Here is a 27,858-nt window from a genome sequence, read left to right as displayed (position 1 = left end):
GGCGTGACGTACCCGGCGCCCGCGCCCGGCCCCGCCCCCGCGGCCCAGGCCCCGCCCCTCCGTCCCTGGTCCGCCGCGTCCCCTCACGGCGCTGGCGCAGCGATGGCGGAGGCCGTGGAGCGCACTGACGAGCTGGTCCGCGAGTACCTGCTCTTCCGCGGCTTCACGCACACACTGCGGCAGCTGGACGCCGAGATCAAGGCGGACAAAGAGAGGGGCTTCCGGGTGAGGGACGGGCGCCGGGCGTACAGAGGCGACCCCGAGGGAGCCCGGGGCGGGCTCTCCCCCCGCGCTGCCTCCGGGGCGGGAGCGGCGCTGTCACCGCGCCGGGGGACCGTCGATGTCGGCGCGTCCGGCCCTCGCTTGACAGAGGAGGAACCGAGGCCCTGAGGGGGGACGTGACCTGCCTGAAGTGGCCCAGCGAGTCAGGAGCATCGCCGAGGCTACCGGTGCCCTGACTCCTGGTCCAGGCTCCGTTCTCCATCTGCCTCCCAGCAGGGGCTGGCCTGTCGTTGGCCAGGGTGGCGATGAGGTTTTAGGAGCTAAGGTTGGGTACATGGTTGAGTTTTGGCGACAGAAATATTCTAAAGTTGGCTTCCGAGGGCGCTGAGAGTAAAGGGGTCTGCAGCCCACAGTGTTAGCAAGGCTCAGGTGTCTGGGATGTTTGTTTAAAATGGCTTTGTCAGCGCCCGGCCTGGTGGCCTAACGGTTAAGTGCAGCGCTCTGCTCCACTGTCCTGGGGTTCGGATCTGGGGCGCACACCGACGCACTGCTTGTCAAGCCATGCTGTGGCGGCCCCATATAAAGTGGAGGAAGATGGGCACAGATGTTAGTCCAGGGCCAGTCTTCCTCAGCAAAAAGAGAAGGGATTGGCATGGATGTTAGCTCAGGGCTGATCTTCCTCACAAAAATAAATAAATAAAACGGCTTTGTCAGTGACTCCTTGGCAATTTTGCTTGGGCGGTTGAGGAAGCCCTTATTGTACATTTTAAAACATTATACTTCCCCTGCTCACACATGGTTTTCTGTTGAGAAGTTCTTGGAACTTATATGTGTGTGATTTGTGTGTATATTTGCTGACCTCAGTCAGTGTTGGCAGGTGAATTGAGAGAGGCAGTGAGCCCGAAGCAAGAGCACTGGAGGGGAGTTAGGAGACCTGAGTTCTTGTCTTGCCAAAGGTAGTGGCTACATAGTGGCAAAAGCAAATCATTCCAGCTTTCCAGGCCTCAGTGTCCTGATCTGTAAAATGGGGGTGTTGGATTGGTATTGGTATCCAAAACCTTTTCCAGGTTGTGTTCTGATGTGATTGCGTCTCGCAAGGAGCTACTTCTTTGGCTGACACTCTGAGCAGCAGCCAGGGCTTTGGTGGTGCGTTGATGACTTGCAGTCAGGCAGTGCGTCTCACCGTGAGTCTTGGAATCCTGGCATGGCGGAGCTGGGAGGAGGACCGTGGAGATTGTCTCACTTGCTCTTTGTTCACTTTTCAAAATCTTAGGCAACTGAGACCAGAGAGTTGAGGTGACGTTGCCATGTTGGTTGAGTAAGTCAGGGGCAGATCTAAGACCTGGGCCCAGAGCTCCTGTTTTCTGGGCCAGAGCACTTTTACAGCTGAAATTTCCACTCTTGTTAGTCAAACCACATATCTAACATCAGATAATAACTTAAAAGCTATTACATTACTATGTTTTGAAAGTTTTATAGATTGCTATGTTTAAAAAAAGTTAACATCCAGAAGCCACAGCAAGAGGAAAAGCTGTATTAACTGGAGTGAGGAGAGAATTCCCTTCTGTCCTGCGCTACCTTCTCCAGCCCATCTTTCTCTCACCAGGTGGACAAGATTGTGGACCAGCTGCAGCAGTTAATGCAGGTGTATGATTTGGCTGCTCTTCGGGATTATTGGAGCTACCTGGAGCGTCGGCTCTTCAGCCGCTTGGAGGATATATACAGACCCACCATCAACAAACTGAAAACTAGCCTGTTCCGCTTTTATCTTGTCTACACAATCCAGGTGCTTGTTGATACGTGGCTCCCTTGGTGGAGAGAGTGCTTTGATCCAGAAATAGATTTTCTTTTAACCTCTAGGGAGGCCTCTGTATGTTACTTTGGGAAAAGGTGAAACAGTCACAGTGCAAGTTATTTTTGACTGTTTTCCTACTTTTTTTTCTATCTCATCTGTAAATCATCTGACCTCTCTTCCTCATTCCTATTTCCCCTCTTGCTTTAAGCCTGTAAGTCTGGGTGGTGTTTTAAAGAACATAAGTAGCTGGGTTAAAGTTTGACTAATAAAGATTATAGCTGACCTGGGGGAATAAGTCACTTAGGTTATTTGAAAATCAACTAGGCATTAATTTTTAGGTTGGCATTTGTCATCAGGACTTCAGTTTATACCAGCTTCTTTGAAATTACAAGGAACCTGAGAAAAGAGTGATGATTTTCTTTATTTTATGGAGTTTGTAGATCATGTTTGGCCACTTACCCAACAGGCTGATATCCAAAGGCTCCCTGTTGTGCAGTGATGAAGAGTCTTACCTCTGGACTTCCGTCTCTTCCCCCTCCTTGCTACCTCCTCTGTGTCTTGGCAGACAAACAGAAATGACAAGGCTCAGGAGTTCTTTGCAAAGCAGGCCACGGAGCTCCAGAACCAGGCCGAGTGGAAGGATTGGTTTGTCCTGCCTTTCCTGCCCTCCCCAGACACCAACCCCGCCTTCGCTACCTACTTTTCTCGACAGTGGGCCGACACCTTCATTGTGTCCCTGCACAACTTCCTGAGCGTCCTGTTTCAGTGCATGCATATCCTTTCGGCTGCCTGGGGCTGTGGCCCAGTCTGAGGCATCAGACAATGTGATCAGTGGCCACTGCTCTTAATATGATCATTTCTCTACAAAATGTCCAAGGATCACTGTTATGTGTTATGTGAGAGCACTGGACAGATTGTGGTTATTTTTGTCAGTCGGCCAGGGAATCATAAATCTTAGTTCTGATGCTCTGCTGCTGAAGAAATAGCTGATGTGCACGGGCAATGGGGACTGTCGTAGCAGTGGGGTGCTAGTGCTGGGCTCTGAGAGGACCCCTCAACCAGGGCTGACATGGGGATTGCTAGGCAGCAGCTTTTAGTGAAACCGCCAGCCTCAAGAATACCCTCCCTGTGCATGCCCTGTGCCCTGGAAGGTGTCAGTTGCCTTTGCTGAGATTAGGTAGCAGGTGAGAACACTTCTTGGGCTGGAACTTCCTCCCTGTGTCACTCTCTCTGACAGTGACCCCAGTGTTCCTCAACTTGTCAGAAGACAGCAGCTTTAAGAATGTATGTGTGGATGTTTAAGAGAGAGAGAACGTAAATAATTTACAGCCTACCATATTTGCCATTTTGTCATGGAGAGCCTATGATCCCAGGGCCCAGGGCATCCTCCGTTGCCTATGCTCTAGGCTAGAATTCTAGGGGAGGAGAAGAGAGCCTGGTTTGAATGGGGTTGCCTGGTGAGTCACTGATAAGTTGGGTGTGTAGAGGCCCACCCCCAGTGGCTCTTTTGGCCTCTGGGAGGAGCATCTTCTGGGGGCAGTAGGAAGGGCGCCCTTTCCTTTCCTGTTGAGGGTGAGCATGAATTCTGCTCGTACCAGGTTTGTCTTTTTTTCTCCCTCTGCTGCTGCTTTTCATCCTGAGTTTCATCAAATGAGACTAGCAGGGGGCTCAGCCCAGAGGTGGTTATGGCATGACTATGTGAGCCCTCTAGGGAAATTGGAAATGTCACACCAGATCTTTTCAGGGCAAGACAGTGCCCTGCAAACTAGGTCGTGCACATTCCAGCCGTAGTACGCTTCCCCAGTGCTGAGGCCCTGCCTGCTCTGCCGCTCCTGACCGAAGCTGTTTGAGATGACTGGGAAAGCCAGACACCCTGACCCAGAATGTGGATCTTAATGGGGTGGCGTGTGGCCAGTGCTCCTGCCCCAGTGGTAGAGCAGCTGGCAGTATGCCTCCAGAGCCACTGGCCACTGGGCTCGCTTTTAGCTGGATGTCGCTAAAGCTTAGACTGCCTGTGAAGCCCACTGGATCCTAGCTCTTTACTGCTGGTATTTGGGAAAAACATTCAGGTTTGGATTTATGTCCTCTCTGTGGGCTGGCCAGGCAGAAGTCATGTGTCTGTGAGTCTGTCTGAAAGAAGTCAGACCAGGCCCGGCGTGGGGAGAGATGATTCCATAAAGCTGGGAAGAGCCCACAGCACCGAGTCTTTCTCTGTTCCCTGCGTCTCACGTTCAAGGATGTTGCTGCTGTGTCAGCAGTGTGAGAAGGGCTTTTACTCGTTTCACAGGCAGGCTTATTCTTTAACTTCCTGCACCAGTTCCCGTGATCCTGAACTTTGATGCGGAGTGCCAGAGGACCAACCAGGTTCAAGAAGAAAATGAAGTTCTGCGCCAGAAGGTTAGTTCTGAACATGCTTGCTCCTCGGGAAGTACTTCTGCTTTTCGTGTGTGAGATTAGGTAGTGGCAGTGGAGGGCTGATTAAATACAGGAAAACACTGATCTCAGGTGAAAGCGTGTCACCAGAAGTCAGTATTGGGGATTCGGGGGCTGCAACAATCTCTGAAAACCGGAGGTGAGGTTCCTATTTTAAGTCATGTGTGTAGCGTGAACATCACAGTAACAGTAATGAACTTCAAAGAGGAGAGGACTGTATGCACTCATGCCTCACAACTAACCTGTTTTCCTGTCTATTTTGTCCCCCTAGTCCTTTTCCACATCTATATTGTTTACAGCCCAGATATAGTTAAATTGTTCTGTTCAACAGCTCTGTTTCTCTAGTTTGGTAAAATGCTAGAGCCAGGAGACTCACATTTGCCTTTAGATTTTTCCTGAGGAGAAGTTCTCTGTCCTTGAAATTAAGATAGCTTCAGAAAAAGGAAGATTTTCATAAAAAGGAAGATTAAAAGCTGTTTAGGGCCGGTCCCATGGCTTAGCGGTTAAGTGCGCATGCTCCGTTGCTGGCGGCCCCGGTTCGGATCCCAGGCGCGCACCGACGCACCGCTTCTCCAGCCATGCTGGGCCGTGTCCCACATACAGCAACTAGAAGGATGTGCAGCTATGACATACAACTGTCTACTGGGGCTTTGGGGGAAAAAAATAAATAAATAAAATTATTAAAAAAAAAAAAGCTGTTTAGGTTTTGGGTTTTAAGATTCTTGGGTTTTGTGAATGGGTGTATGGTTTTCTTTAGGCGAAAGGTCAAACATGCTGAAATTCATTTAAGACATTTTTTATGTGAGAGTTCCAAAGTCTGATTTTGTAGATTCCAAAGAGCAAAGCAGGATAGGGCGGAGCTGTTTTTCTCAGTGAATTCAGGAAGAAGCAAGTCAGATGATAAAAGGGGAGCAAGTCAAATGATAAAAAGAACAAAAGCGGGTTTTGTGTATCTAACGGTTTTTAGTTTTCTCACCTCACTAGAGTCAGGTAACAGCGGCCACTTGCCCATTTTTCTAGTCCACGGTGAGCAGAGAGTGAGATGGGCCCTGAGGCCAAGGGCCAGGGGCCTTTTGGGCTGGTAAGGGTGGGTTTTGGATGTGATGTGTCTAATCTTCCCCAGGGGAGGGATGATTAGGTGGGATCACCATCTGACCCGCCCCCACGCCTATGTAGCTTTTTGCATTGCAAGCCGAAATCCACCGACTGAAGAAAGAGGAGCAACAGCCAGACGAGGAAGAGGCCCTGGTCCAACACAAATTACCTCCTTATGTCTGCAACATGGACCGCCTGGGGGACTCGGAACTGTGAGTGTTCACTGCTCCTCCCGGGTGGGGGGCCGTGTCCCCTCCTCTCCTGTCTCCTGTGCTGTCCCCTGGAAAGCACCTCACCCTGACCCTCCTGCTCCTAGGGAATTCCCAGAGACCCTCCTGGCCCTCACTGTTCTTGTCTGAGCTTTCTGAGTAAGGTTCCCTAGGAGTTGTTCCCCTCTCCCAGCCTCTGAGCCTGCCCAGGGAGGGGGAACTGCACAGCTCTGCCAGGGGTCTGCACATCCAGATGTGAGCAGCCTGCATAAATAAACACAACCCCTGTCGTGAAGCCTCAGGAAGTTTCTGTGCATTGAAAGGAGTGCCTTGTGGATGGAAAGATTGGCCACCCCGGGTTGGATGCATTCAGTGGTAGAAGCATGCTCCTGTCAGGGTTTGAAGAGGTAGGCAGATAGGAGAGAGGTATTTGAGTGACGTTAAGAGACAGCCGGTTAAAGCAAAAGACCCAGGTGATGATAATCGTAGTAGCAGTTGAAGAAATGGAGGCACAGATAGGTCTCAGTGATTGTGAGTTGGGATGCAAACCCAGACAGATTCCAAACCGAGACATAGCCAAGTGCTACACCAGGTGAAATTGCTCTAGTTTCTGAGCTAGCACCATCCGGTGGAGATAAAATGCAAGCCAAGATGTAATTTAAAAATTTTTAGTAGCTATGTTAAGAAAAACTTAAACAGGTGAAGCTAATTTTAGTGATATATTTTATTTCGCCCAATATACCCCAAATATCATTTCAACATGTAATGAATATAAAAGTATTAGTGAAATATTTCACACTTTTTTCATGCTAAGTCTTGAATTCTAGCATATATTTTACACCTCCAGCACATCTCGATTTGGATGACCACATTTCAGGTGCTCAGCGGCACATGTGGTCGGTGACTATGGGACAGCACAGCTCTGAGCTTTCCCGTGGCCCTCAAAGAAGAGCTACAGACGTCACCATTGTCCCAGATAGGCTGCCGGCTCCCTTGGGTACAAAAAATAGTACCAAGGATAATGCCGCCTTAAAGCCCAGGCATGTGGACCCGGCGAAAGCCCTGGCCACTGGCGCCGTCCGTAGCTAAGCCTCCCAGGTCCCCCTCCAGCCCTGTGACCTTGTGGTGTGTCTGCTTGATCAGAGCCATGGTGTGCAGCCAGAGGAACGCTTCCCTCTCCCAGTCTCCTCGTGTGGGCTTCCTGTCCTCACTGCTGCCTCAGAGTAAGAAGAGCCCCTCAAGGTTGTTGCCTCCCCAGTGTCCCCCTCAGGCTCAGAGCTCGGCCAAGAAAGAGTCCTTCAGCAGTCAGGTAAGCACAAGTCCTGCCTTTCTAACTCTTACCAGAGGCCTCTGACATCTGATTGCACTTCCAGACCCGCTCATCAAGTGTAGACTTGTTTGCCCTTCCCTTAGGACTGGTTTCTTTGGTATGCTGATGAAATCCTAAATTCAGGGCTCATTCCCTTTCTTCCTCCTTCCCTGCCTTTCCCCTTACAGACAAGTGAACACTCTGCAGGATGAGAATATAGATAAGAATATAGTGGAGGAACTGAGAGAATAAGGAGGAAAATCCACTTAATGCAATCTCTACCCGCCCCCCATCCTCACCTCTGGCTGGAATTGCAAGTGTTGCAGGTGGAACGAGACACTAGGCGGATGCATGTTTGCTGATCAAGGGTAGCGCCAGATCTCGGACTCAAGTCTAACCCAAAGGGACTTCCGTCCTCACCCAGCCTGCTGCCACTCTGACCACTGCCTGCGCTTCTGTGTCAGCTCTCAAAAGCCTGCGACACTCTGCAGGTGAAGGGTGGGTGGCAGTGAGAGGAAGTGTGCTTTGAAGGGTCCCTTCCCTTTTCTCATAAATTTCCTCTGAACTCATGACGGCTTATGACTGTGATTTGGTGACTTAGCGTGAATTCAAGCAATTCTGGAATTTTGAATTTTTGGTGATATAAAGTAGTGTATAAATAAAAAGTAAATTAGAGTTACTTCTGAATCAATGTATTTCTTTTACAAGTTGGTATTTACTTCTTCTGCAAAAGATTTTCACTTTTATAGAAGCTTGCAGGAGAATTTCTTTTATGTCAACTTGTGTCCAAAACAGCTGAGGGTCCCACCAAGTAGTTTTCCTAGCAGAGATGGTCAGAATTCATTGCTTACAGAAATGCCTGTCAGAGTGAAAGTGTAACAGACCCAGAGTTACACTTTATTGCTTGAGTAGGGACCCTTTTTCTCTTAATATATTTTTATTAGTTACAGATAAAGTGAGTCATCATAGTGTCTGCCTTCCTCTCCTACCACCCTTGGCTTGAGAACACTTGCAGGTGACACAGCAGTTTGGGGCTGCTCACTGCCTCAGGGAGGCAGGGGTCTGCCCCAGGCTGCCATTGGGAAGTCAAGCTTTTAGCACAGCACTTGGGTTCAGTATTGCTGTTGATGTGCGGGTGCGGAGCAGGACACTGGAGAAGAAAGGGCGTGGGCTCTGGAGTCAGGCAACTGTGCTTTCAGCTCTGGCTCCTTGTGTATCCTCCTGGCTCAGATTGCTTAAACTCACCCCAATGTGCTTGGGATGATGTTAATAGTATTTACTCCCTGGGGGAGAATTAATTGAACTGATAGAAGAGCCATTGGTATATGTACTGCCTTGCAGATTATAAGGACTCAGTACAATTGGTAATAGGTGTATTTGTGAAAGTACTGGCCTACTTGGTACCCGAGTCAGTTCTGAGACCTAAAGTGCCAGCACTGTGCCATGACTACAACCTTAGCATCTGTGAGGTTGAGGCAGTCAAAAATCAATCACAGTTATTCCTACGATGGTTTTTCTGAAATTCGAACCTTAAGATTAGAATTCCAGGGGCCGGCCCCGTGGTGTAGTGGTTAAGTGCGCACGCTCCACTGCTGGCGGCCCCGGTTTGGATCCTGGGTGCGCTCCGACACACCGCTTGTCAGGCCGTGCTGTGGCGGCATCCCACATAAAGTGGAGGAAGATGGGCATGGATGTTAGCTCAGGGCTGATCTTGCTCACAAAAAAAAAAAAAAAAGATTAGAATTCCAGTTCTGTAGAATGTGGCGGAGTAAGTTTTACTGTTTGCTTTGCAGATCTCTTCAACTGTGCAATATTTTATAAGTGTAATAGATGATGTGTGGAGTGTTAGGTCCCTTGAAATGTGCATAAAATTATGAAATTCAGTTTTATTAACTTGAAAGAAAACAGAAATGGGTTCATTGGGTTAGACTTGTGGCCTTGCTCTTTACGTGTTCAGGAACTAAGAGTCATATGGTGAGGTTAAAATGGGATTGGAAATTTTTCTTGAGGTTCATGTTCAAGAGATGAGGGTAAGAATGAGTAATTTGCAGCAAACATTCCTTAGGTCTAACACTCCTTGTCTCTAAAATATATTCAAACAAAGCTTGGGTCACCCTGTGGTATGTTAACAGAGCAAAGGTAGCCCTCTTTCCATTTCCTGAATGGAGACAATAGATGTGTACAATCTGAAAATTCCAATAGTTGGGTCACTTGTTTTTTATTGATTTATTAATTAGACTCAGCATTGATGTTTCAATTCTAAAAATTGCTAATATACTTGAGGTTCAAGAAAATCACCAAATTTTAGAGTTGGAGGAAGCTTAAAGGTCCTCTGGCCCACTCTCCTACTGAGTAAAGGAGCGCATTCTCTACTTGATTGCCTCCTGTGATGCCAAGCTCACTGCTTGTCAGCGTGGGGATGTTTGCCTGTTAGAAGCTCTTAGTAGAAACTGCTCTGTCACTTTTGCTCACTGATCTTAGCTTTGCCCTCGAGCTACATAGAATAAGCCTTCTTGTTAGGACAGCCCTTCCTGTCTTTTCCATGCTAAGCACTCTCTGTTCATTCCTCCCTCTCTTCAACTCTTTACCCATGTGGCTGATTTCTAGACCCCTCACTATCCTAGTCCCCTTCCTCTGGGAGGACATTCTGGTTTTTTAATTCCCCTATTACAATTGATGGCCACATTTGAGCATACAGTACGAGATGCTCTCTTACCCATACCAAATGCAGTTAGTGGTATGATCACTTCCTATGATTGTGATGATATATTGCTTTTAACTCAATAGAAAGTGACATTGGTTTTTTAATAAGCCGCATTACTTTGTTAGCACATATTAAGAATGTTGTCTTTTTCTCACTACGGCCACACCAGAGCTCCCTCTTTCTTTTTAACTATTAATGAATAAGCAAACAAAAAAACAAAACCTATGTAATTAAATTAGCAATATATAAAATGACTAGGCTTTCCTATTTTAAATATTTACATGTAGCATTGTAAATTTCAGTCACATCAGCATTTTGCGTGCTTGTGATAGGTCACTATAACGGTTGTCATGATTACTGATGCGTTCACAGCATTATAGATGGCAAAGTATGTGGTGATACACTCTCCGTGCTTTCAGTATGAATCTGGAGGCAAAATTTAAAAAACAAATGGAGTAGCTGTAAAACCACAATTCCCAAGCTCTTCTGGGATCTCTATGACAATAGCCCTGTGGGCAGGCACCTCAGTAGCAGCCTCCCCCAGCCTGCAGTTTTACTCCCTCCTTCCCTCCAACTGTAATTCCGCCCCTTCCACACCACTCAGTAAGCAATGGGTTCCACACCACTCAGTAAGCTATGGGACTGCCAGTGGGAATTATGTTATTACAGACATAACCTCTAATTGGCTATAATGTAAAGAAAGCAAAGCATCAGCCAACTTTTTTTTTTTTTTTGTGAGGAAGATCAGTCCTGAGCTAATATCTGTGCTAATCCTCCTCTTTTTGCTGAGGAAGACCGGCTCTGAGCTAACATCTCTTGCCAATCGTCCTCCTTTTTTTTCCCCAAAGCCCCAATAGATAGTTGTATGTCATAGTTGCACATCCTTCTAGTTGCTGTATGTGGGACGCGGCCTCAGCATGGCTGGAGAAGCGGTGCGTCGGTGCGCACCTGGGATCAGAACCTGGGCCACCAGCGGCGGAGCGCCGCGCTTAACCGCTAAGCCACGGGGCCGGCCCGCAAACTTCTGTATTTGTGACTCTTGTTAGTATCAAATGACCTCATAGCTACTGAGACATCAGTAGTAAGAATAGCTGCCCTTGGGGCTGTTTCCATGGATCTTAGCCAGATGGGGAAAAGGGAGCCCTCTTCCACGTCTTTCATCCTGTAATTCCTGTGTTAGGAGGGCTTGTCTTCTGGGTGGCTTTATTTTGCTTCAGGTGAGACCAAATTACTGGCCCTTGTTCCCTGCCCCATTTGGATGACTGCCTGGCAAGCTCTTTTTAGGCCACTGAAAATTAATTTATATCCTTCTCCAGAGTGAAAAGCAAGAAGGTCAAATGATAAAACATAGGTTCAGATATCTCTGCTGAGCTGTAGGACACAGGTAGGTTATGATAGAATGTGGCAGAATATAATTTGGACCATTGGAATGTTATATGAATCCAGTAGTTAAGATTTTTATGAGGTTTGCTCTTAAAACAAAATAAAACATTCAATTACCAGTTACTTCATAGTAAAAATTTGTTTATGTACGTTTGTAGCTAGAGGCAAGTTTATCTTAACCTACTTAAAGTGTTTTATGCACAGCTGCATTCAGCGTTTAGCACATTATTTTTTGTTGTTGTTGTTCACCCTTGTTTAGTAAATAACTTAGATGCAGTTTAAGGAGAGGCTCTCTTTCAGCAGGCTCTGATGGGTCCATAGCTCTTTGGATGTGAACTACTCTGTCACTGTAAAAGTGGTTCTTAATTTATTGCAGTGCCCTTTGTTAATGCCTGTGTGAGTTTTCATTTTGGAATACTGTCCAGCCCCCAGCCTGGTGATGTACTGGACAACTTCCTTTCCTTCTTGACTTGTGAGGGAAGCACTGCCTTTGTACGTCTTAATGTTATATTTCCTGTCCGTGCTGCAGAAGTGTTAACAAGTGGCTTTTGTGTCAGCTAGAAGAATTTGAAGTCCACCTTAAGCCTCCCTGTTCCATCCGTGTGGGCCAATTGAATCAAGTACTCTTAACACCAAATGGTGAAAAAGACAAGACACCATTTATCAGGTGTAGTGGGTGAGTAAGGAAAGAAAAGAGGCCCACAAAGTGTCTCCCCTCTAACATTCCCCATCTTTGGTCCCAGGCAGGATACCTCTGTGGTCCGAGTACTTTCCCTTGTCATGAATGCAATATTATATCGGTTCTTTTCTCTTTTCTTCTCAAATATCCAGTTTAAAGATCTCTTGGTCAGGTTAATAAATCTGTCAAACCTGCATAATAGTTCTGCATAATAGTTGTTCAAGGCTTTCTGAGACTTCCTCACTTGCCAGGATCCCAGTCTTTTGGAAAACAGCTGTCAACCCAGGAAACCGATTTTCCTTCTCCTTAGCACTGTTTACATAGCTAGCTGTGGAGTTCCCATAGCCATCTTTTAGATTTAGAAAATGTGGTCTCTACTACCAGTTCTTTTGTCTTTTCTATCAAAATGTTAGAGCTTTTAGAGACATGTTTGGAATCCTTCATTTCTCATTTCATTTATTTGAGTCCTCTTTTTCTTGGTAAGTCTAGCGAAAGGTTTGTCTCTTTTGTTTATCTTTTTAAAAGATCACCTTTTAATTTCATTGATCATTTTTATTGTCTTTTTAGTCTCTATTTCATTAATTTCTACTCTGATCTTTGTTATTTCCTTCCTTCTACTAACTTTGGCTTTGTTTTTCTTTTTCTAGATCCTTGAAGAGATTGTTTGAGATCTTTGTTTTTTCTTAATGTAGGCATTTATTGCTATGAACTTGCTTTTTAGAACTGCTTTTGCTGCATCCCATAAGTTTTGGCATGTTGTGTTTCCATTTTCGTTTGTCTCAAGATATTTTTTGATTTCTCTTCATTTCTTCTTTGACCATTGGTTGTTTAGGAGCGTATTGTTTAATCTCCTATATTTGTGAATTTTTTAGTTTTCTTCTTGTAATTGATTCTTAGTTTTATACCATTGTGATGCTTGATATGATTTCAATCCTCTTAAATTTATTAAGACTTGTTTTGTGGTCTAACATATGATCTATCCTGGAGAATGTTCTGTGTGTGCTTGAGAAGAATGTGTAATCTGCTACTTTTGGATAGAACGGTCTGTAAATGTCCATTAAGTTCATCTGATCTAACGTATAGGTTAACTCCAATGTTTCCTTATTGATTTTCTGTCTGGATGATCTCTCCATTGTTGAAAGTGAAGTATTAAAGTCCCCTGCTATTACTGTATTGTTAGCTATTTCTCCCTTCAGTTCTGTTAATATTTGCTTTATATATCTAGGTGCTCCTATGTTGAGTGCATAAATATTTACGAATGTTATATCTTCTGGTTGGATTGACCCCTTTATCATTATATAATGACCTCGTCTCTTATTACAGTCTTTGGCTTGAAATCTGTTTTGTCTGATATAAGTTTAGCTATCCCTGTGGAATTCTTCAGTCTAATTTGCCCTCTGGATCAGTAGATATGGAGAGGAATCAATGGATTTATGTAATGAGGGCCGTCACCCTTGGGTCACATCCCAGGGAGTAAGCACAGCCCCCCTGGGGACCATGTGAGGGGTGCCATGGTTACCTCAAGACCTCTCTGTTATCAGTTGTCTTGACCATGTCTTGCTTCTGGGAAGGATGAGAGGTCTTCTATCACTTTCTAAATCTGTGGAAACTGTTCAGTGTTCCATGGACCATGGGATATTCCAGAAGCACTGAGAGAAGGGCCTTGTCTTGGTTGTGTTATGTAGCTCTAGGATTATGACATTTCTTATTATCTTTTCTATTCAGCGTCACTTTCTTCCATGGTGCTCTGTTCATGGTACTGCTTTCTTCAGGTTTCTTAGAGCATGGGGTTTGCTGTCGGATCTGGGTGTGAATTCCAGCTCTGAGAAATTCTCCCTGTGTTGAATAAGTAGCTTAACCTCTCTAAGCCTCAGTTCCTCATGTTACAATCATGTCCTCATCTTTAAGGGGATGTTTGTGAAGTTCTTAGCATGGTGCCTTGCATATGGTAAACATGCAATGAGTGATATATATTGACTCTATTATCGTTATTGTTGTTGTTGGTTTTCTTCTTAGATTATTTCTTTTCTCTTGACCAAGAACTCTACTTCTCCCCAAATAAGCCAGAATTCAGAGAACAAATACTTTCTCTAGAAGAAACATCTGTTACAAGCATAAGTAGATACCACTGGAGGTCACCTTGGTCAGAAAAACAAAAATAACAAATACCCTGTAGGTCAGCCACAGTTAGGCTCCAGGTAAACTAATCGTCCTTTAAAATTTCGTTTCTTAACACATATTCACATGGCTCCAAGGTCCCAAGGAGTCTGTGTTAATCATTTTAAGATGTTTAGTGTTAACATAAAAAATAACAAGTAAAAGAACTAGACGGCAACAAGCAGACTTTGGTTGAGTTATTCTCTCTCTCTCTCTCTCTTTTTTTTTTTGTGAGGAAGATTGGCCCTGAGCTAACACTTGTTGCCAATGTTCCTCTTTTTGCTTGAGGAAGAGTGGCCCTGAGCTAACATCTGTGCCCATCTTCCTCTGTTTTGTATGTGGGATGCCGCCACAGCATGGCTTGATGAGTGGTGTAGATCCGCTCCTGGGATCCAAACCCGTGAACCCTGGGCCACCAAAGTGGAGTGCACCAAACTTAACCACTATTCCACCAGGATGGCTCTGAGTTTATTCTCTTGACTTAGGCCTTGTGTACAGGTGGCTTGTGAGGAGATTGGTCTCGAAGCCAGGTGGCTGTTTGCATCCCTATCCCTTTGCTCAGAGTATAAAACAAAGGGCTGAGGGGGAGGCAGTTTTGACCATCACAGTTTCTGGGGATAAGTTTGGAAAAAGCCCAGCCAGAGAATCTGGAAACATGATGAGGTGACAGCTCCTTTTAAAAAGGCTCTAGATGAAGAATCTTCTCTCCATGGGGGCAGGGTGGGGGTTATTGAATTCATTTGCTGTAACCTTCATTGACCTTATCACTCTTGTTATGAAAAGGAGCCAGAAGATGCCAATTTCTTTCCTGTCCAATTTATCTTGCTCAAAGGTCCTTGAGTTTTAACAATTTCTGTTAAGAATTTCTGGTTGCCTAGTAAACATTTCTAAATACCTCAATATTTGTTAACATCAGCTGGCTTAGTCATAAACTTGGCCTGAAACAAGAGAGGGTACTGTGTTCCTTTTTCCCTTCATATTGTATGTCGCATAAATATTTTTTTTGTTGCCCAAACATATAGTTGATGTAAATGTTTATCACACCAAGCACAGGGCCTGACTTGGCTCTTAGTCATCGCTTAGTAAGTGCTGATCTCCTCTCCCTTAACTAAAGTTCACTGTTCCGATCAGATGAAGGAGATAGACGTATATCTACCTCCAGGTGACAGCTATGGCAGGCTGAGGGGTGCTGGTGACCTGTGCTCTTATGATGGGGACTAGAGGATGGAGAGGAGGAGGTCTGAAGTTGCGCATGTTTCACTCTTGACGTTGCGCACCAGCTGAGATGGTAACATTTTAACGCCTTGCTCAGCACAGCCAGGGAGGACTCCTACCCAGGAGCTGTTGGGTAGAGATACTGGTCCCTTGCTCCTGCTCCCCTCCTGGCCCGAGTGTCATGGCCTGGGCACAAATGAGACGAGACTTACAGCCTGTTGTCTCCCCTTCTAGATGGCTAAGGGAAAAGACCCGGTGGGCACAAATGAGATGAGACTTACAGCCTGTTGTCTCCCCTTCTAGATGGCTAAGGGAAAAGACCCGGCGTGTGGTCCCAAGGATGGGAAGAGTCTCTTCAGCGGGCTGGCCACCGGGGAGTCCAGCTGGTCGCAGCATCGGCAGCGGCGCCTGCAGGATCACGGCAAGGAGAGGAAGGAGCTTCTCTCTATGACTTTGCAGGTACCGCTTGTCCTCTCCTCCTGCCGCGGGGACAGCACGCGGCTACTGCAGATGACAGTGGGAAATGGTGGGAGTGCAGTGCCTGCTCTTACCTCTCTCGATTTCTGCTGCTGTGTAGAGCATGGTTTTGCCTAACTGGGTTTAATTGCCTGTGCTTTGGTTGTTTTGTTGATATTGTGCCTGGCTCTTCCATGGTCCCTTTTCCCGATGTAGCATTTCCCTAAGTAGGGGCCATAAGATGCCAACTGAAAATGTTCCCACAAGATAAGTTCTATGATTGAATTGGTTTGGGACCCCTTGCGTACTGCGTCCTTCCCCGAAGTTAACTGTGCATATTAATGGTAGCGTGTCGCAGGCTCTCAGACTCCACAGAGAGACCTGTTTCCCTTGGTTTAACCCAGAATCCCCCAGACTTGCTTGATCACAGGAGCCTTTCCTCCTGAGCCCCCTGAGGCCCATCTGCTGAAGTGGCGGCCCTGAGGGCCACATGCCCACACAAGTGCCATGCTGTGGCCCAGGCCCTGGCCATGCTGACCCTGAGGCTCCCCTCACTGCTGAATGTGGGTCGGAGTCTGCTCTTCCTGGCAGTGTGAGCTGCCTCCTTTTCCTTCAAATACTCTGGCTTGAAGACAAAAGCCCAAGGGATTTACTGCCTAAGTCACTCTGTTGTCCATTTATCAGGAGATAAATGCCTATTTTAAAGGTATTTCTGCCAAGTCCCAGCCCTCTAGGGCTCCGGGTTGATGGTAATAGACACTTATGGCTCCAATCTCAAATCCTCCTGTCCGGCACTGTAGGATTAAAGACACTCCTGAGCTCAGCCACTCCCATAGGGCACTTTTCTGAGCCCCAGTCTCTCTTCTCTGTTATTATTTTGCTGTAGAACTGCTCTTCCTGTGACCCTGGGGAGCGCTTAGAGATGCATCAGGAGCTACAGGGGTGGTGGTGATGCCAGCTGATGCCCTGGCCTGGGTTATGTCTGGGTGAGTGGGTGGTAATCATGGTGGCCACCACTTAGTGCACCAGGAGCAGAGACCAGGGCCGCTGCGGACCAACGGGCGGCAGTGTGTGTGGGGTGCCCTCTGGCGTCTGGCCTTGCTCTGGCTCTGCTGCTGTCCATGGGTCTCTATCTTTATGCCTGGCCAGTGGCCTCAGTGTCTCAGTGAGCCCCTCCCAGGAGGAGGCGCTGCCTGGCATGGTGGTGTACTGTTGAGGGGCCAGCTTACCTCTGACTGACCTGGCTTCACGTCCAAGTCCTGCCCCTGGCCAGCTCTTAACCTTGGGCAAGTTACTTAACTTCTGCTGCTTTCAGTCCTAAGTTTCCACAGCTGTAAAATGCCGTTAATGATAGGATCTACATGGTTTGGGGAAGGATTAAGTGAGAAAATCAGTCGTGTTCACAGTGTCTAGCTCACAGTAGGCGCTCACTAACCGACTTCTGTCATCATTGGCCTGGCCTGTCAAGATGGTGTGTATCCTGAGTCCCCTCAGCTCTGACAGGGAGGGGCACCCGTGGCCCACTCCTTCCTCAGCAGGGCCTGTGTGAGGAGCAGGGTCTCTAGAAAGGGGCTGTCGGTGAAGCAGGCACCACCTCTCCAGGGGCGAACGGGGCGCTGCTCTCGCCGTTCAGAGCTCTCTCCTCTAGACTCCAAGACCACTGCGAGCCCCCTCAGAGTGCTGCGGTTTGGCGTTCTAGATGTTCTGCAGTGTGTCGCTGGGTGTGGCAAATGGCTGGGCCCAGTGCAAACCTGTCACAGCTGACTTGTCCCCATTTTGCTTGGCACAGTGTGTGGAGAAGAAGCCTGAAGCTAGTGGCCCAGAGGGAGAGCCCTGCCCAGAACTCCACGTGGAGGCCCTGGAGACGCTGACGCGGGCTTCCACAGCAGGCCCTGAGGGCGGAGGGGTCCACCCGGAGCAGCCGTTCATCGTGCTGGGGCAGGAGGAGTATGGAGAGCACCACTCCTCCATCATGCACTGCAGGTGGGTTCGGGCCAGGGTCGAGGCCCACCAGGGAAATGCTGACCAGGGTGGGGGCTGGTCTTTTCGGGCTATGTGTATGAGGTGTGGCCGGCAGGAGGATGGGGGTGAATGGAGGTACAGATGGTGGAATGGTCCCTGAAGGACCGTGCTCACCCCTGAACAGTCAGAGGAGGACTGGGCAGCTGTCATCGGGGGTCCTGCTCAGAGCTGCTGTTGGCTTGGTCAAACCCTCTATCCTTCCTAACTGTGGGAGTCTGAGTTTTAGGAACAAGTTACCTTTTATTTTAACCCTCTAAGACTTACTCAGTTTTAGTTTGCTTTATGTGGGTACTTTTAGGTAAATATTTACCACGTGTAAATATTTTACTTGGTGAAAGCATGACGTTTCATGAACAAGCCCTCCTGGGGTATCATGTTCAGAGGGTCAGTGGGTTCCTTGCTCTGACAGCCCTGATGGGCTCCGGAGCTGTGATGCAGGAGGCTCTCCGTCTCCAGACCCTGCGATGGCCGAGCGTGGGGTTGGCTTGCCCTCTGTTCTGTCCCCAGGGTTTACCACCGGGCTTAGCACACAATGCTGAACTACATAGGTAGTTCTTGGATGAGTAAATATTTCTAGAAATTGTCCATGCCCACCCTTGGAGTATAGGCATTTCGGGATTATTTTTTAAAACAGTAGGAAAGTCAGAACATCCATCACCTGGTGGGCGTTAGCTGAGGAGGATGGCCGAGGCAAGGATGCTAACAGCTTCCCTCTTTCTTTGGCCTTAGAGTGGACTGCTCAGGGCGGAGGGTCGCCAGCTTAGACATAGACGGCGTCATCAAAGTGTGGTCCTTCAACCCCATCATGCAGACCAAAGCATCGTCCATTTCCAAGTCGCCGCTGCTCTCTCTCGAGTGGGCCACCAAACGGGACAGGCTGGTGAGTAACGTCTTGCCTCGTTGCTTGCTCTGCAGTCTAAGTGACGAATTCCTCAGGGCTCTCCACCCGGCTATGGCACCACAGGCTGTGTGGGGCAGCCAAGCAGACCCCCTCCCTTCTCTCTGTCATTGGGAATTTGGGGACCACACATCCAAGACTGTACCGGCAGGCTTCTGTTGGGGGGCGGCAGGGAGGTTACTGGATTCACAAGAATTGTGATTAGACTGCATGGGACCTGGAGAACACTCTCCCATCAGACGGCAGAGGCCTTCTTCCCACCTGTGGTGATCTGGGCTGCTTCTCCATCTGCCTGGGGAGGGACTGGCTTACTTCCTGTTCTGCCCCAGGAGCTCCTGTCGTCTTTCCGCATTTCTAACAACCCACCACGAACATTTTCAGCTGCTCCCTCCGACTGTGAAGACGCCTCCCTGTGCCAGGACCCAAGGGAAGCAGCTTAAGCTGGTGGGGGTGGTGTCCTATTTCGTGGTTCCCGGGTCTAATGCAGTTGTGTTAGTACAGTGTTCTTCTTCCTTCTGAACTTTAATATTTGTGATAGCATTTGTAGTTAAGGAGGTAAAGTTGATTTATAGTTTTTTCTTTCACTGTGTTCCATTTTGAGGGGGTTATACCAGGCAGCCCAAGGGGCAAACCTTGTTTGTTTATAATTTTTGACAACTGCAGGAATTATCCTTATGGTACTAGGATCTTGGGGCTTACCCTGTACCACTGTAATTTGCCAAGTGAATGCTGAGGTCATGATGTAGGGAACATTCCTGGGGGACACCCTCAGACCTGCTTCTGGTGCTTTCTTCTGGCGGCAGTCATTATTACCTTTGAAGCTTTTCACCAAATAAGTCACAAATTCCTGAAGGCAAGGATAGCTTCTTCTATTTCTTCTGGAGGCCTTCACAGGCCCAGAACTGGAGCTGTCCCCAGAACCCCAACATGGGCCAGTGACCCAGGTGTGGTGAGCACCGGGACCAGTACCTAGGGAAGTGGTGGTGGGGAGGTCAGGAGCGAGAAGGTAGGGCTGGAACAGCTGGGCTTTAAAACTGAAAGAAAGGGAGGGAAGTTACGAGGGTGTCATTTAATCAGCCAGAACATTCCCACTGCCTTGTATCTGAGGTGATACCTCTCTGCCGTCCACAGATCCTTTTGTGATTGTGCTTGTGTTCAAGGCCAGCTCTGATGTCTTTATTTAAATGTGAAATGAGGTCCTTTTTAGCCAGATTTCAGAGAACTACCTGGATAAGTGGAGGGGCCTCACCCCTGCAGCCTGCCCACACCCGTACCTCACAGGAGCAGGTCTGGCCCCACGTGGTCCTTCCTGACCGGGCCTGACCCCGTGCTGTTCTTCGCACCTCCCGCCCCTTCTCATTCCAGCTCTTGCTGGGCAGTGGTGTGGGGACAGTGCGCCTTTATGACACGGAAGCCAAGAAGAATCTCTGTGAAATCACTGTCAATGACGATATGCCCAGGTGAGTTGGAGTCCACTCCCCCCACTCACTGTGCTCTGCAGGGCCTGGTCCTTTGCTGAGCCTTCTGCCCCACCTCCTGTGGCGGGCCCCAGCCTCAGAGCTGAAGCTCATCCTTCCTCTGCGCCAAAGGAGTGCTGACTGTGCCCCACCCTGTCTGTTGCAGAATCCTGTCTCTCGCCTGCAGCCCCACCGGGGCCTCTTTTGTCTGTTCAGCTGCAGCTCCGAGCCTTGCTTCTCAGGTGGACTTCTCAGCACCAGACATCGGCAGCAAGGGCACTAACCAGGTTCCTGGCAAGCTGCTGCTGTGGGACACGAAAACCATGAAGCAGCAGGTGCGGGCCCTGCCCCTGCGGGTCACCCTCCCAGGACTCGATTTCTGAGAGTCTCTTTGCTCTCTTTGCTTTGGTCTCCTCAGGTTTTGATTTGTGAGGAAATTTCAAAGTTCAAGTGTTGAAAAGGAGTAATACTCCAGCTGGGCAGATTGCTAGCAACTTAAGTCATTCAGAATTGAGCCACAAACTGAGAAGTCACACAGAGCCTATGAGAGGGCCCTTGTGGTTTATTTAAAAAATTTTTTAATTTAATTTTTGTTTATATATAAAGACTTTATTTTTGAGCAGTTTTAGGTTCACACCAAGACTGAGAGGAAGGTACAGAGATTTCCCATATACCCCCTGCCGTTCACATGCATGGCCTCCGGAGCTATCAACACCCCCACCAGAGTGTGGTATGTTTGTTACAATTGATGCATCTACACTGACTCATAATAATCACCCAAAGTCCATAGTTTACATTAGGGTTCATTCTTGGTGTTGAACATTGTGTGGGTTTGGACAAGTGTGTAATGACATGTATCCCCCCTTGTAGTATCATACAGGGAATTTTCACTGCCCTAAAAATCCTCTGTGCTCCATCTGTTCATCCCCCTGCCCCCCGACCCCTGGCAACTGCGTATCTTATACTGTCTGCATAGTTTTGCTTTTTCCAGAATATCGTATAGTTAGAATCATACAGCCTTTTCAGATTGGCTCCTTTCACTTAATATTGTGATTCCAGTAGTTATTTTTGGGGAGACGACTGGAGTCTCCTTCTGACTCCCTGTTAACTTAGAATTGCATAGAAATGACAGCAGCAGTTCGAGTAGTGCGGACACGTGTATTCTTAAGAAGTGACAGACATATGAAGCTCGCTCACAGGGCCGTGTGGCCCACCTTCCTCAGGAGCTGAGGACCCCTTCCCATCCAGAACAGGAGATGCTTGCAGCTGTGACCCGAAACCCTAGAGAGATTCAGTGATGTCTAAACTCACCTCTCTAAAAGGCAGTGATGTTTCTTGTCAAAATTAGTGCTGGTGCTCAAAAGTGGTGTGGCCCTTATGTTGAACAGATTGTTTCCTGATGTTGCTGGATGCTTGAGGGGTCCCTGTCTCATAGGTGGGCTGTGTTCCAAGTGTTCAGTTTGCACCTTACTGCATCTGCTGGTACAGATGGTGTAAATTCCCATTTGGAAATCTCACAAGTGTCTCAGGCCTATGTGGGCCACACCGGAATTCTTGACCACGCCCCACCACACCTGTTCCTCCTCTAGTCTTGCTGCATCCCACTGAGAAACCGTGCCTTTCCAGGCCCCTCCTTCTCCCTCAGCCTACACCACCAATCTATGAGCAAACAGTGTCAGTTCCACCTCCAAAATGTGTTTCCAGTTTGACCACTTCTCTGCACTTCCAGGGACACACCCTAGACCCGCTGTCTAGTGCCCCTCAGCTGGATAGCTGCAGGACCTCCTGCTGTGGCACCCACCCCCCCGTCTCCCCACCACCACCTAGGGGACAGGCAGACACTGCAGCACGTCATGCTCCTTCCTGCTCTTCCAGATTTCTCATCCCCTGTCCCTCAAGGCCCTGCACGCTGCCCCTCCCCACACTCCGGCCTCCTGGTACTTCCTGCCCTTTTCATCCTGCAGCTGCAGGCCCTTCCTATGAGCTGTCCCCTTTCCAGAGGCTTCTTACCCCACCCTGTCTGGCAGACATCTGTGCTCCAGCATCTCTTAGAAGCTTTCCTGTTTACAACCCAGTTTAATTAGGTCCTTCTTAGTCTTGCTGTTTTCCTCAAGGCACTTACCATAATTTCTAATTTTATGTGTACTTGTTATTTTAAAATTTCCAATTAAATATTGAATACATACAGAAGAATATTGAAATTATAAGTCTATGGTATAATGAGAAGAAAAGCAGTAAAATAAGCACCTATATACCACCGAAGTTTAAAAATGAAACATTACCAACTCTGTTTATGCTCTTGCATGTCCCTCCCCAGTTTTGGTCTCCTTCCCCCATCAGAGGAACTGTCTTGAATTTTGGTTTATTATTGCACTACATTTTTGCATTTACTTTTTATTTTTTTGTTACCAGCTCCAGTTCTCCGTGGATCCAGGGCCGATTGCTATCAACTGCACGGCCTTCAATCACAACGGGAACCTGCTGGTCACAGGGGCGGCTGACGGCGTCATCCGGCTGTTTGGTAAGCATGTGTGCTCACAGCAATCCTGGTCCCCTCCTTAAATGTCTCAGAGAAGAGAGTTGGATTTTTGCCAGCTGCACTAGAGGCTGTTGCAAACCAAATTCAAGATGCTCACAATAGAGCTTAACTGGGCAGGGTCTGCTGTTTCCAGAGCACCCTCTGTAATCACCTAGCACGTGGTCAGTGTCCGTGGACGTGGGAGGGTGGAGCTTAGCGGTCCTTCAGTCTTGAGCTGTTGCATCTGAGTCCTCTGGCCTAAGTGAGATCCAGGAGGACACACAAGGTGATGCTGTCCTGTCCTCTCAGTGCGGCTAGTTCATTCTCCCCATAAAAGTGTTAGAACAGTGTGCATGGGAATCATCTGGCACGCTGTTTAAAGATGCTCATACCGCCCGTGTCCCAGGAGACCCAGAGTCAGAGGGTCAGGGATGGGACTAGGGACTGTATCTTTAACAGATCCCCAGGCCGCCCTGGTGGGAAGTTACAGAGGCCTCCTAGGAAGGACTTGTGTGTCCTCCTAGACATATGGGCTCTGCCCAGGGATTCTTGAACCTTACTTTTGACCCAGTGAAATAAGCTGCTTGTGGGGCTCAGAGGCAGCCTGGCTTCTTCAGCAGGCATCAGGTCCTGGAGGACCCTCTACCTCCAGACTTCTGTTGGGTCCTGGAGGCCCTCTACCTCCAGAACAGCTCCCACCCACTGAGCAGAGGGCGAGGGGTGCCTCCTGTCGTGGGCTGATGCCTCCCCGGGGCCCTGGCGGGAATCTTAGCACCGTCTGTTGCCTCAGATATGCAGCAGCACGAGTGCGCTATGAGCTGGAAGGCCCACTGCGGGGAGGTCTACTCCGTGGAGTTCAGCTATGACGAGAACACCGTGTACAGCATTGGCGAGGACGGGAAGGTAGGTGAGCAGGGTCCAGATCGGGAACTTCCCTCCCTCTGGCTTAGGCATCTGAGATTGCAGAGCGCACCAGGATAGCATGATGGGCTGGGTTAAAATCCTGACCATTGCTTTTACTAGCTCTGACCTTGGGCCTCTCTCTGCTCTGTTTTGTCATCTGTAAAATAGGGATAATAATAGTAACCAATCGGAGAGGATCTTTGTGAGGTTAAAATGAGTTTAATCAGCATTGGCTATTCTTATGAAAGGGGACTATCCACATCCTTTCTCCTTGTGGTAGCAAAGTGACTCACCCCACTGTAGATGGAGCACTGGGGTCCGGATCTGGGCCCAGGTTGTACTGGGCTGAGCTTGGTTGGTGGGTGGTCACAGCATGGATGTGTAGAGTTTGCTGAGGGGTGGGGACAGCTTCCCAAAGGCAGCTGTGTAGGCCTGAGCAGAGTCAAGAAATGTTGTAAAAAGGAAGCTGGGGGAAAAATGTAAAACTGCTCCCTTGTAGATTCTCTACAGGGTGGGGCAGGCAGAGGTGGGAGGAAGACTTTTCGTGTATGCTTTCCTGGACCTTTTGGATTTTATACTATCTCCCTGTCTTATCCATTGAAAAGAGTAATTAAAAAATAAATTCTTCATTTGAAAACTGTGGGAAGATATTTTTAAATTAAAGCTTGATTTCCTATTAATTTGGGTAAGATTCTCAATTAAGAAATGGTCACACCCAGGTGGCCTGTCATGGGGTAGGCTGAAGGATTATATATGCTGCAATGCATGAAGCTAAGTTTATAACTACATCGCTTGTGTTCAATTGATTGCACTGCTGAGAAACTGGAAATATATTTGGATTTTGTCCTCTACTTTGTTCCTAAGTCAGAAAAATCTAGTTGGATTCTAATCATCATCATAATAATAATGATAATAATAATTAATAATAATAAATAGTCACTTGAAGCATTCTCCCTGCTTGAGAGACTGGGAGTCCATGCAGAGGAAATTGCCTATCGTTGTCCTCTCCTGGGCTCAGGCCAGAGAGAGAGTTCAGACTTTAACATGAGGTTGCTGACTTTTTCTAGATTTTGTTGCCTAAAAAAAGGCTTAAATTGGTTGGGAAGAGATGGGACGGGGGGGGGTCATCCCACTACCTTTTCTGGTGGCCTGTGGACCCATTACCTCTGCTCTGGGGTCCGGCCCCTCTCCTCCTGCCAGGCCTGGGTCCTGGCGGGCCGTGGCCAGCCCCTGCCGAGAGAACACTCTGGTTGTGCTTTGTGGTTGCAGTTCATCCAGTGGAACATCCACAAGAGTGGCCTGAAGGTGTCTGAGTATGGGCTCCCTACAGATGCCACGGGCCCCTTTGTGCTGTCTGGTTACAGTGGCTACAAGCAGGTTCAAGTCCCCCGGGGCCGACTCTTCGCTTTTGACTCGGAGGGAAATTACATGCTGACGTGTTCTGCCACAGGGGGCATCATCTACAAGGTACCTGGCGGGGTGTCATGGTGGGCAGGGAGGTTTCTCCCTAGAGTTCTGGGCTGGGCTGAGCATGGGCCTTCATCCTCATCCTTGTCTCTGCCCTGCATGGTTGTGCAGAAGCCTTTGACCTAGGATGGACAGTGCCCAGAGCCTCTTTGCTGCAGGCTGAGCAGGGGGCTGATTCTCAGCTCAGAGCAGGCAGGAGTGGGGGCAGAGTATGACACGTCTGTCCTCCTCTCTGCTTGTCTATTAGCTGTCTTTTGACAAGATTCTGTCCGTTCTCTGCCTCCATTCCTTGGAAATAATACCTTTTACAGTCATGTGTCACTTAACGACGGGGACATGTTCTGAGAAATGTGTTGTTAGGCAACCTCGTTGTGCGAACATCATAGAGTGTACTTACACAAACCCATATGGTATAGCCTGCTACACACCTAGGCTGTGTGGTACTAATCTTCTGGGACCACCGCTGTACATGCGGTTCGTCATTGATTGAAATGTTGGTATGCGGCACATGACTGTATAGAAAACATTAAGAAATAGGGAGAAGGGTTGGGAAGTGTGTTGGTTTGGGGAAACAAGCCCCAAACAGGTAAGTGCTTATGTGGTCTATTTTATTACTCTAATCTGGTATAGATTTATTATTTTATTGGCGGTTCCGTGGGTCAAGGACAGTACAATCCATGGCTGAGACAGAAATTTGGAGGTGTGATTTGTCACACTGTAATGTTTTGTCCCTCAGTTTATATGCTTGTTTTAATTCTCATGTCAGAGCTTTTCTGGCTCATGTACTTTTTTGTATAATTGTATGAAATTATAAACATCTTCTATTTTACTAGTATTATCAAATAGACTCACACTGAGGATTTGTATTGGAGGCTCAGCACATATTTCTGGTACCACGTGAGTTCACTTCTTAGCCTCAGTGTTAGCTCTTTGCCGGGTGGTGGTGGGTAGTCTGTAGGGATCAAGAGTCACAAGGTAGAATGTTCTCTGCTTGGGGGCTCTCGGTGCTCTCATTGCCATGCCTCTTCCGGCAGCGGACAGCACGTGCTTTGGGCAGCAGTTGTGTGCAGGTGTCGGCGTGCACACAGGAGGTGGTAGTGCAATCCTGTTATCCTGGGTCACACTCAGAGACGCGAGCACCAGCGCTGGCAACAGTACAAGGTTGAGGGTTTACCTTAACCGGGAAATTTGGGTTTACCTTCAGTAGGCTCCTCTCTTCCACAGATGATGATGATTTGGGTGGCTCTTGTTCTCTCCTTAAAAATTAGCTCCGTGATTTCTTGTAATTGCTATTGAGAGATACTATAAAAGCTTTCTGTTTACAAGCCTAATTTTATTTTATTATTTAAACATTGAGTTTCAGGTAGGCTCTACTTTGCTCTCTGTATGATTTTATGTGTGTTGTGTGTATGTTATGTGTATTTATATGTATTTTATTTTTCATCATGCAGCCTTTGTCATTTGTCCTGATCACTTCATATAATTTGTAGTCAGACTTGCTCTCTAACCAATTAATGGGTTGAAAGGTTTTCCTCTGTATAATTTTTAAAATGCCAATAATGGGGTCTAATTATTTAAGAAATATAATGAACTTCAGATCACGTTTTTACAATCTATAAACAATTTATGATTTTGGGGGGGGTTATTTTTTTATTTTACTAAGGTCATATTGGCTTATAACATTGTGGAAATTCAGGTGTACATTATTATATATATATATATCAGTTTCTGTATAGACTGCATCATGTTCACTACCAGTAGTCTAGTTTTTATCCATCACCATATTAAAGATGTTTTCTCTATGAAGGCTGACTACTTCTGCCTCTTGCTCATGGATGTTATCTGTAGCCAGCTTGATCATTCTTCTGCCTTTCCTGGTTTCCCCTTCCTTATCACCTTCGAGTCCTCACACCTGTGCAGAGTCCTGATGGCTGGTGCAGGTGGGCTAGATGAGAGCCATGATGCTTATACACTGATGGATGGTCTGCCCGCGTCAGCGCTGTCCTGGGTGCTGCAGGCTTGCCACACTGCGGGAGGTGACCAAGATCCTGTCCGGCAGCGTGCATTCCCTGGGGGAAGCAAACATAAAACAAAGAAGCAGATATAGTCCATGATTTAATGCCAGAAGCAGTAAATGATGCTGGAAGACAACAACTGGGGTGGTGCAGGGGGCTTTGGTCCACAGCAAGTTAAAGGCGGCAGAGAAAATTCTCTGACTTTAGCACATATCAGGGACTTGTTTTCCACTTAAGATGGAGTAACTGTAGTCAGGATAGTGAAGGCACATCCTCAGATTGGGATGCCAGCCCCCAGGCTCGAGGCGGTTTGGTGGATAAGGTAGATGTGTTTGTGAATGATATCTGCTGACACTTCCTCCCCTCTCCTGTCCTCTTGCAGCTGGGCGGGGATGAGAAAGTTCTGGAGAGCTGCTTGAGCCTGGGTGGCCACCGAGCCCCTGTGGTCACTGTGGACTGGAGCACGGCCATGGACTGTGGGACCTGCCTCACCGCCTCCATGGATGGCAAGATCAAGCTGACTACCCTCCTGGCTCATAAACTCTGATGGGACCCACCCCAAGGGACACCCACGAAAGCAGTATTATCCTGGAGGTTGGGGAGAGACGAGACAGGAAGACAGATACTCCACTTCCGGCTCCTTGCCAGTGCAGGGGATCTTCAGGGAAAAACTGTCCAGGGGGCTCGGGGCACTTCCAGCTGTGGTGACTGGAACAGGAGCCACATGGAGTAGTGTCATGTGTCCCCTGAGACCAGAATGCTGGGTTCTGCCAGAAGCACGCTGCAGATGGCAGGAGGAAAGCTCAGGAAGCAGGAGATGCATTGTGATGGCTGCTCTGTTGGACCAGGAGAAATGGACAGTATTTTGTATATATTTGCTCATTTTTCTTCTTTTTTAATGAAAGAATGCTCTTGTGGTCA

At 47.8% G+C, this 27,858-nt stretch overlaps 1 protein-coding gene across 1 annotated transcript; it reads left to right on the top strand.

The window, feature by feature from the left end:
• Positions 1–69: 69 nt before the first annotated feature.
• Positions 70–27,858, top strand: LOC131397541 (WD repeat-containing protein 91). Its single transcript, XM_058530608.1, has 15 exons — positions 70–225; positions 1,829–2,008; positions 2,583–2,790; positions 4,332–4,414; positions 5,627–5,757; positions 6,898–7,063; positions 15,505–15,660; positions 17,447–17,640; positions 18,409–18,559; positions 19,943–20,037; positions 20,201–20,369; positions 22,447–22,555; positions 23,343–23,455; positions 24,725–24,922; positions 27,320–27,858. Exons 1-15 carry the CDS (start codon positions 103–105, stop codon positions 27,482–27,484), a joined length of 2,241 nt encoding a protein of 746 aa, XP_058386591.1. The 5' UTR covers positions 70–102; the 3' UTR covers positions 27,485–27,858.

Source organism: Diceros bicornis, chromosome 3, assembly GCF_020826845.1.
Source record: "Diceros bicornis minor isolate mBicDic1 chromosome 3, mDicBic1.mat.cur, whole genome shotgun sequence".
In the NCBI taxonomy this organism is placed as follows: Eukaryota; Metazoa; Chordata; class Mammalia; order Perissodactyla; family Rhinocerotidae; genus Diceros; species Diceros bicornis.
Note: the sequence above shows the minus strand (reverse complement) of the source record. Positions and strands in the feature narration are given on the sequence as shown.